At 33.9% G+C, this 10,529-nt stretch overlaps 1 protein-coding gene across 1 annotated transcript; it reads left to right on the plus strand.

The window, feature by feature from the left end:
* Window positions 1–942: 942 nt before the first annotated feature.
* On the plus strand, window positions 943–10,158 carry gss (glutathione synthetase). The gene is made up of 13 exons (XM_051097422.1): window positions 943–1,128; window positions 1,610–1,748; window positions 3,169–3,314; window positions 3,696–3,771; window positions 4,925–5,064; window positions 5,168–5,284; window positions 5,397–5,477; window positions 5,728–5,805; window positions 6,017–6,086; window positions 6,172–6,366; window positions 7,657–7,738; window positions 7,820–8,009; window positions 8,415–10,158. Exons 2-13 carry the CDS (start codon window positions 1,620–1,622, stop codon window positions 8,536–8,538), a joined length of 1,428 nt encoding a protein of 475 aa, XP_050953379.1. The 5' UTR covers window positions 943–1,128; window positions 1,610–1,619; the 3' UTR covers window positions 8,539–10,158.
* The last annotated feature ends 371 nt before the right edge of the window (window positions 10,159–10,529 follow it).

Below are 10,529 nucleotides of genomic sequence, written 5' to 3' on the forward strand. Positions count from 1 at the left end.
ATTCTTAGTGTAAATACAATTTCCCTGTTGTTCATGAGGAATTTCTTACAGTGGTGAAAGCTGTACCAAATAGTCTTGTTCACTTAATGAAATGCCATTTATCATTCGAAAAGACTGTAAAAGCGAGCAGGAATTTTTAGTTGATGGCAAAAGTATTTACAACCCAATAAAAGTATAAGAAATATGTTTCAGTCAAGAAAAAGATTTTTTTATTTTTTGAATTCTTTAATAGATAAGATTGACTGGAAAAAAGCATGGCTCTTATCTTATAAACGTTGTGTTCCCAACAGTTAAAGAACTACATTTAAGAATTTTGCATAATATATACCCCACTAATGAGATTATATCAAAATTTGGTAACTTGAACTGTCATTTTTGTCATTTCAGAGTCAATTGATCATCTTTTTGCCCCCTTGTTAAATAATTTAGGTTTGACTTGTCAAAATTCCTTGCTTCAAAATCCAATTTAGACATTGATTTCACTAGTTGTGATATATTCTTATATTTTTCCCATTTTAAACATAGCATAGAATATATATGAAATGTATTTATTTTATTGGCAAAATATTATATTCATAAATGTAAATTTTCTTCAACATTACCCATTATCAGATAATTTTCTTTGTGACTTCAACTACCTAATTACAACACTTAAAAACATTAACAAAAAGAAAAGTGTCTAATTTGTAAAAATGTATAATGATTCGATGAATGTTACGTAATCTGATTTATTACCTCTGTACCTCTTGTTTACGTTTTTTTTCCTTTATTGTCTTCCTGTATTATTTTGTTATTTATACTGTCATCCAGTGTTGTAGTTATTCTGGTTATACTTGCAAAAAAAAAAAAAAAAAAAAAAAAAAAAAGATATGAAGTGCTGCGCGCGCACGTGGGCAATAGCGTCATCAGCGTTCTGTTCACTGATTGGATGTCGTTGTGAGTGTATGAGCCATTGATAGGAAAAGCAGTCCGCATCAGTTAGCAGTGCACGCCTGAAAGTATTTCATACGAGTGCCGATCCGATCTCAACCTGAGCAGATGAGCTGAGCCTTTAAATATTAGACAGACTCACTGTAAACGAGGAGCTTAGGACCCACAGGAGTGACCAAACACAGCCGCGAACATCAGGTAGGTTATGAGAACTGCAGCTACACGAGCTGGTGTTGACAGCAGTGCGCTGATTGTAAATGTTCTCCAGTGCATTTGTGCATCGTCATGATGAGTGCAGAGATCTGACACACTGCTATGATCTCTACATCACTCCAGCGTGTTTTATTGTGAACAGTTTCATTCATTCGTGATTCTGATTTAAGTCGTATTTAAGTCACTTCCCCTTTCTCAGCAGTACAAAGTCCGAGTAATGACATGTGTATGTGTTTTTAATGCAGAAGTTTTAATATAAACTTAATATTATCATGTCATAGTTTATGTAATCGTTTAATGTTATAGTCTACAGTATAAAAAATGTGTATCAGAAAATCTGTATGTTCCTTGAAAATCCACATTTCTTGTATTTGTCTGACTGTCACTTTAAATGAAAATCTTAAGTTTGAGAAGTACCATAAAATAGCATATGCAATGACTACAATGTGTGTTTTTCTCATTGTAGATTTTCTGCCATGTCTGTCAAACGGGAGGACGTCCTAAAAGATGAAAATCTGATCAAAAATATAGAGGAGATAGCAAAAGACGCTGCACTTTTACATGGGGTGTTGATGCGGACCAAAGAAACACCAAACTCTCCTGAAGTAAGAGCACATCACTGTTTTATGTGTCTAAAAAAAATATTATATTATAAAATATTTACATTTTACATTTTTTATATATATATATATATATATTATAGTTAGATTATAATATTATAAACATATTATAATATTTTATATATATATATATAATATTATAATATGTTTATAATATTATAATCTAACTATAATATATATATATATATATATATATATATATAGCGGCTTTTATTGTTTTATTATCAAAAACGTACCAAAATATGAAATTTCGACATAGAGAAGGTTGTCTGCATAATATTTGTGACCCTGGACCACAAACACAGTCATGAAGGTCAATTTTTCAAAATTGAGATTTATACATTACCTAAAAGATGAATAAATAAGATTTCCATTGATGTATGGTTTGTTAGGATAGGACAATATTTGGCCCATGTACAACTGTTTGAAAATCTGGAATCTGAGGGTGCAAAAAAAAATCTAAATATTGAGAAAATCACTTTTAAATTTGTCCAAATGAAGTCCTTAGCAAAGCATGGTACTAATTAAAAATAGTTTTGATATATTTGTGGTAAAAAAATTACAATCTTTACTTAATATCCTAATGATTTTTGTCATAAAAGAAAAATAAATAATTTTGTCCCATACAACGTATTTTTGGCTATTGCTGCAAATATACCTGTGCTACTTAAGACTGGTTTTGTCGTCCAGGGTCACATTTATGATAAATATATTTTGCAGTATATGCAAATAATAACCAGTTGCACTGGTGGCAGTACCAATTTGCCTAATGTTCTGTTGCATATGAGAAACAATGAAGCTACCTCTACTGTCAACTCAAGCTACTGTAAAATGTGCATTTCTAAGAGATAAGGCGTGTAATATTAACTTGTGAATGTTCACCTGTTTTGCAAGTGTTTGTCATTCTGATAAAGCCACAGTTAACTGTCTGATTTCTACAACTTGCAAAAATCTGACAATAAGATTTTGACATGAGAAATTGCTAGTAAATTTCACAAATAATTACAAACAGCAACTACTCCAATAGTCTTTGTTTTATTTATAACTTTATACAAATATTTTTGTTACAACATACCCTACAGGAAGGGTCTTTTTGGTGGCGCTGTAGATTTAACCCGTCTAGCCAAGACTCCTTTTTATGTTAAACAAATACAGGCAAACATGTTTTCAAATCGTAAATGAGTTGAAACGCTAACCGACTTCTAGTCACAGAGGTCCAGTTAATTCACAGTCATGTTTGGAATTCTGTCTGTCCTACGGCCATGTTTTGTTTCTGGATTATGGAGTGTTAGTTCTGCCCCGTTGGGCCATCACTGGGCATAAACCCGTGGGTCAAAGAATCAGGAGTGGCTGAAGTGTTTTAATCGTGTTCATACATGTCAAATAAATGTCTGTTTGTTCACAGGTGGTGAGTTATGCACCGTTTACGTTGTTTCCCACACCGGTGCCCAAAGCACTCTTTTATCAGGCACTGGCAGTACAGACACATTTTAACCGGTTGGTAGACCGGGTCAGCCAGAATGCCGCCTTTCTAGAAGAAACTCTAGCCAGGTATGATATGATTGTACTATTCCCTGCCCTACCCTACTGCTCTGGGTGTGTGTGTGTTTTTGTTTTTTTTAATGGTGAAATGTTTTTTATGTTAAAATATGCCAGTTTAATATGTAGAGACAATCAAAACATTGCTCTTTTTCTTTTTCTTTTTTTTTTTTTTTAAGAATCCCAAACAGTATAACTCTTTTAATACTGACTCTGCAAATGGCATGAGTTTGGGGCGGGGCGAGTTTGGAAATCTTTTATTCTGCCAGTATTTTTGCTATTCCATCTAATGGCATCAAAACAACACCTTCACCTATAATTCAAACTTTATTAATAATTTTAGTGTGGTCTGATCCAATTTAATGTTTGTTTGTTTTGTTTTTGCTTTAACAGCACCATCAAAGTTGACAGTTTTACAGCAAGACTTTTCAACATATACAAACAAGTTCAGCAGGAAAATCATCCCCAGGTATAATGATTTACCAGTAGTTTGTTTATTAATTAAAAACATTTGTTAGGAACATCTGCTTCTGTCTATTATACACTACATTCAGTCAGAATTAAATTTATCGAAAGTGACAGTACAGACATTTATAATATTACAAAAGATATTGATTTCAAATAAATGCTGTTCTTTTGAACTTTCTATTCATCAAAGACTCCTGAAAAAAAATGCTACGCAGCACAACTGTTTTCAACAGTCAGCATATTAGAATGATTTCCTGTACACTACCAGTCAAAAGATTTTGAACAGTAAGATTTTAGATTTTTTTAAAGATGTCTTCTGCTCACCAAGCCTGCATTTATTTGATCCAAAATACAGCAAAAACAGTAAAATTTTGAAATATTTTCGCTATTTAAAATAACTGTTTTCTATTCGAATATATTTTAAAATGTAATTTATTTCTGATTTTTTTGTTTTGTTTTGTTGATGAATAAAAAGTTGAGAAGAACAGCATTTATCGGAAGTAGAAATCTTTTGTAACATTATAAATGTCTTTATCATCACTTTTGATCAATTTAAAGCATCCTTGCTAAATAAAAGTATTCATTTGTAGAATGTATTTCCCCCAAAAAAATTAAAAAAAAAAATTATACTGACTCCAAGCTTTTGAATGATATAGTGTTTAATGTTAAAAAAAGCATTTTATTTCAGAGAAATGCTGATCTTTGGGTCTTTCTATTCATCAAAGAATCCTGAAAGAAATGTACTCATCTGTTTTAAATATTGATAATAATAATAATAAATGTTTCTTGAACAGCAAATCAGAATATTAGAATGATTTCTGAAGCATCATGTGACACTGAAGACTAAAGTAATGATGCTGAAAATGTAGCTTTGATCACAGGAATAAATTACATTTTAAAATATATTCCTATAGAAAACATTTATTTTAAATAGTAAAAATATATCAAAATTGTACTGGTTTTGCTGTACTTTTGAGCAAATAAATGCAGGCAAAACAAAACATTAAAAATCTTACTGTTCAAAAACTTTTGACTTGTAGTGCACAGTTTCAACAGTCCTCTTCAATGTAGACTCTTTATAAATGTAATATTAATGCAATTGTGTAGGTTTTTAAGATACATTTACTTAATCTAAAGCCCTTATCTTCCCCAAGTCAATAGTGGTGGGCTTGAATCGCTCAGACTACATGTTGGACCACAGTCCAGATGGTGGGACGTCTCTGAAGCAGATTGAAATCAACACTATTGCTGCAAGTTTTGGTGGTCTTGCCTCACGGACAGCTGATGTCCATCGGTAAGTCTGAGCTAAATAGATGTAAAGCTGAAATTACTGAATGATGTTTAGCATATGAAGGTTAAGGTCAGTGCTGTGACATGCTGTTTCTCATTCCTGTAAGGCACATTCTGAAGGTCGCAAACCTGCCAGAAGAGTGTAAACATGTGGTCGACAACAACCCAGCAGCAGGCCTGGCCAGAGGTTTAGCCAAGGCCTGGGAGCTCTATGGATCAGAGAGGTGTTTTTAAAATGTCTTTTGTTATGATTTTGGCAAAGCTGAATTTTCAGAAATCATTCACACTGCTTTGATCCTTAAGAAACATTTCTTATCATTATGTTTTTCCGAACAGGGCAGTGGTTATGTTTCTGGTCGAGAACGTTCAGAGGAATATTTATGATCATCGATATGTAGAGAATGAGCTGTGGAAAAGGTACAGTGAGTAGTTTTGCTATACAGTATCAAGTTATTTTACATTAGTTACTACAGTATGTAGCTACATTAGTGTTATTACATTAGTAAGCAGAAGTCATGAGCAACATGCACTGAATGTATGTAATTCTATTTTGAACAAGTCTGTATTTAATTGCACATCCTTATTAGTGCTGGTTTTGAAGCAAAGCATCTTTTTCCACCAAGAGCTTGAGGGACTGTAGTGATGATCTGTTCTTTTATATGTGCAGAAACATTCCTGTAATAAGAAGACAGTTCGAAGATGTTTTCAGAACTGGATCCCTGGATGAGAGCAGGAGACTCTTTGTGTGAGTGTTTGATTTACACATTTCCTATTTGTGTAACACACTAATATTGGCTTTGTACAATACTTGGAAATAACAGCAGTGTTCAGTCATTACCTGACACGCATTATCTGACTGTTTTTTGCAACTTCAAAAAATCCACACAGATTAAAATTTTGTCATGACTGAATGCAAATATGTAACTAAAAGCCTCATTTTTCTATTCAACCTGCAGAGATGGTCATGAGGTCGCCATTGTCTACTTCCGTAACGGATATATGCCCCAAAACTACACTTCAGAGCAGGTAAGGACACTTTCAACACTTCTCAGAATTGATCAGTTTAAGTGTTTTCTGGGGATGAAACCAATCACCTGATGCATGTTTTTAGAGCTGGGAAGCCCGTCTGATGATGGAGCGCTCTCTGGCTGTGAAGTGTCCAGATATCAGTACCCATCTTGCCGGGACTAAGAAGGTGCAGCAGGAGTTGGCCCGGCCGGGGGTTCTGGAGCGCTTCTTCCCTGATGAACCTGAAACGGTTGCTCAGATTCAGGCCACTTTCGCTGGGCTGTACACCCTGGACATGGTAGAGTTACAACATTGTTAATGCAGCAGCAGCATATAGTTCCATTTTAAATTTTATTTTATATCAAGTTTGAAAAAAACAAAAAAACAAACATTTTCTTCATATATACAGCTGAGGTCAAAAGTTTACATACACCTCGCAGAATCTCCAAAGTGTTAATTCTTTTACCTAAATAAAAGGGCTCATACAAAATGCATGTTATTTATTTATTTAATTTTTTTACAAAATGCATGTTATTTTAGTACTGAGCTGAATAAGATATTTCACATAAAAGATGTTTACATATAGTCCACAAGAGAAAATAATAGTTGAATTTATAAAAATGACCCCGTTCAAAAGTTTACATACACTTGATTCTTAATACTGTGTTGTTACCTGAATGATCCACAGCTTTTTTTATTTTGTTTAGTGATAGTTGTTCACGAGTCCCTTGTTTGTCCTGAACAGTTGAACTGCCTGCCGTTTTTAGAAAAGTCTTTCCACAAATTCTTTGTTTTTTCAGCATTTTTGTGTGTTTGAAACCTTTCCAACAATTAGTGTATCATTTTGAGATCCATCATTTCACACTGAGGGACTCATGCAACTATTACAGAAGATTCAAACACTCACTGATGCTCCAGAAGGAAACACAATGCATTAAGAGCTTTTTGTATTTGAAGATCAGGGTAAATTTAACTTATTTTGTCTTCTGGGAAACATGTAACTATCTTCTGTAGCTTCTGAAGGGCAGTACTAAATGAAAAAATATATATGTAGACAAAAAAAAATGTACACATCTTCTTTCATTTCAAAAGTTTTCAGCTCCTAATGCATAATTTTCCTTTCTGAGCATCAGTGAGCATTTGAACCTTCTGTAATAGTTGCATATATTACAGTCTCTCAGTTGTCCTCAGTGTGAAAATATGGATCTTAAAATCATAGTCATTGTTGGAAAGGGTTCAAATACACAAAAATGCTGAAAGACCAAAGGATTTGTGAGACCTGAAGGATTTTTCTGTAGAACAGCAGACAGTTTAACGGTTCATGACATACAAGAGACTCATGAACAACTATCACTAAACAAAAAAACTAACAAAAAAAACACAGCTGTGGATCATTCTGGTAAAAACACAGTATTAAGAATCAAGTGTATGTAAACTTTTGAACAGGGTCATTTTTATAAATTCAAGTATTATTTTCTCTTGTGGACTCTATGTAAATGTATTTTATGTGAAATAACTCATTCAGATCAGTACTAAATAAAAAATAACATGCATTTTGATTTTAAATGATCAACCTGTTTTTCCACAGGGAGAAGAAGGTGATAAAACCGTAGCAATGGCTTTGGCCAATCCAGATCAGTATGTGCTGAAGCCTCAGAGGGAGGGAGGTGGTGAGTATCATGAGTGATGTCCTATGTACACACATAAACATCACAAACACTTGCTCAAAGACTTCCTACTGTATGCCACAGGTAACAACATTTACGGCAATGAGATCTGTCAAGTGCTGGAGAACCTGAAGAACTCCTCTGAAAGGACAGCTTACATCCTGATGGACAAGATCCAGCCCGTCCCGGTCCAAAACTACCTGCTTAGACCCGGAGCTCCTCTAAAACTGAGCTCCTGTCTGAGTGAAGTGGGTGCATTTGGAGCATATGTCAGGTGGGATCACTGTTAGCAGTTCTTCAACGAAGCTTTTATTTTACAAACATCTAGGGATAGTTTACCCCAAAATGAAAATTGTCATTAATTACTCACCCTCATCTCGTTCCAAACCTGTAAAGACTGTCATTCATCTTCAGAACACAAATTAAGATCTTTTTAATGAAATCCGAGAGCTTTCTGACTCTGCATAGACAGCAACGCAACTAACACGTTCAAGGCCCAGAAAGGTAGTAAGAACATTGTTAAAGTAGGCCATGTGACATCCATGTGTTCTGAAGACGAACGAAGGTCTTACGGGGTTGGAATGACATGAGGGTGAGTAATTAATGACAGAATTTAAAATTCCCTAACCCTTTAAAATTCATTGTTACAGCAAATAACTTCAACTTTTTCCACACACAGGAAAGGCAAAGACATGGTCTTAAATGAGTGTGTGGGCCACCTGCTGAGGACCAAGAGCTCAGAGCATGCAGATGGGGGTGTGGCTGCAGGAGTAGCAGTACTAGACAACCCACTGCTGGTGTGAACTACAGCACCACCTACTGGACCTGAGGAGAATGACATATGACTGACATCAGGGAATTCATCATCCCTGTGATTCATTTTCTACCTGGCATCTGTGTTATGAAAGATTTAGTGTGTTGAATATCCCCTAGGGAACACTTATGCTGAACTGCTCATTTGGCGCACACATTTTATACCTCAAGTGTTAATCTGTTGAAGTGTGTGAGAAGTAGCCATTGATGTTTTATAAAATAGATTTTTATTGACGTTTAATTTTTTTTTTTTTTGGTTACTTTATTTGGCCAACATCCATGGCCTAACACAATCAGAAAGTAGCTGTAATGATCATGATTATGATTAGTGTAAGCTGATTTATGTTTTATATGTAACCATGGATCACAAAACCAGTCATATAGGTCAATTTTTTTTTTATTTGAAAAACTGGAATCTGAGGGTGCAAAAAAAAAAAAAAAAAATCAAAATATTGAGAAAATTGCTTTTAAAGTTATCTAAATTAAGTTCTTAGCAATGCATATTACTAATCAAAAATTAAGTTTTAATATATTTATGGTAGGAAATTTACAAAATATCTTCATGGAACATGATCTTTACTTAATATCCTAATGATTTTTAGCATAAATAAAAAAATCAATCATTTTGACCCATACAATGTAATGCTATTGCTGCAAAATATACTCATGCTACTTAGGACTGGTTTTGTGGTCCAAGGTCACATATATATATACACTACCATTAAATAAATATTTCATTCAAAAATTAAAATTTGCTCAAAATCTTAGGCCATGACTACATTACATAATTTGCACATCAATGGATCCTCTTTAGTGAATGGGTGCCATCAGAATGAGAGTCCAAACAGCTGATAAGAACATCACAATGAACTTGAGTGGTGTGGATTATTATTAACATCTTGTGAAGTGAAAATCTGCATGTTTGTAACAAGTGAATCAATCATTAAAGTTAAAAGTCATTAAAATCCACTAACATATTTGTTTAGAGCTGTTTTGCTTGTAAACGGCACCTGATCGGTGCATATTTCTGATTCAGACAAGACTTTGCATTGGAAGAAGTGTAATGGATTATAAACTCTTATTTTGCTGGAAGCAATGCTTTGAAATCAAAAACTCCTTAATTTTATTACAAATGTGCAGCTTTTTGCTTCATGAGATGTTATTGATGGAATGTTTTTATCAGCTGTTTGGACTCTCATTCTGACGGCACCCATTCACTACAGAGGATCCATCGGTAAGCAAATGATGTAATGCTAACTTTCTCCAAATCTGATGAAGAAACTCATCATCTTAGATGGCCTGAGGATACATTTTCAGCAAATAATAATTTTGGGGTAAACAATTCCTTTAAAAAGCTTAAAGTCAGTAAATGTTTTTACAACGTTTATTCAGCAGAGATGTTTTAAACTGATCAATAGTGACAGTAAAGTCATTTATAATGTTATCATAGATTTCTTTTTCAAATAAATATCTTCACCATTGATAATAAAAGTAATAAATCAGGATATTATAATGATTTCTGAAGGATCGTGTGACTGAAGACTGGAGTGATGATACTGAAAATTCAGCTTTGCATCACAGAAATAAATTATATTTTACAATATATTTTATGTTTTTGTGTGTGTGTGTGAGTTTTTTTGAATGCAGCCCAAACTTTGAACGGTCGTGTATTTTAACTGTGGAAACAATTTAATGTAAAAGTTGTTCTAGGACCATTTTCTGGAGATAATTTTTTAGACTTGCACTAAGACACATTAAAGGAGAAGCCCACTTCCAGAACAACAGTTTACAAATAATTTACCCACCCCCTTGTCATCCAAGATGTTCATGTCTTTCTGTCTTCAGTCGTAAAGAAATTTTGGTTTTTGAGGAAAACATTTCAGGATTTTTCTCCATATAATGGACTTCAATTGTGCCCCCGATTTTGAACTTCCAAAATGTAGTTTAAATGCAGCTTCAAAGGGCTCTAAACGATCCCAGC

This window comes from Labeo rohita, chromosome 23 (assembly GCF_022985175.1).
Source record: "Labeo rohita strain BAU-BD-2019 chromosome 23, IGBB_LRoh.1.0, whole genome shotgun sequence".
NCBI lineage: Eukaryota > Metazoa > Chordata > Actinopteri > Cypriniformes > Cyprinidae > Labeo > Labeo rohita.

Excerpts from the sequence above, each read along its gene's own strand:
- gss (XM_051097422.1), top strand. The coding sequence starts at position 1,620 with ATGTCTGTCAAACGGGAGGACGTCCTAAAAGATGAAAATCTGATCAAA. Across the intron at positions 5,285-5,396 it reads GAGCTCTATGGATCAGAGAG|GGCAGTGGTTATGTTTCTGG; the intron begins GTGTTTTTAAAA and ends TTTTCCGAACAG. Across the intron at positions 8,010-8,414 it reads GCATTTGGAGCATATGTCAG|GAAAGGCAAAGACATGGTCT; the intron begins GTGGGATCACTG and ends TTCCACACACAG.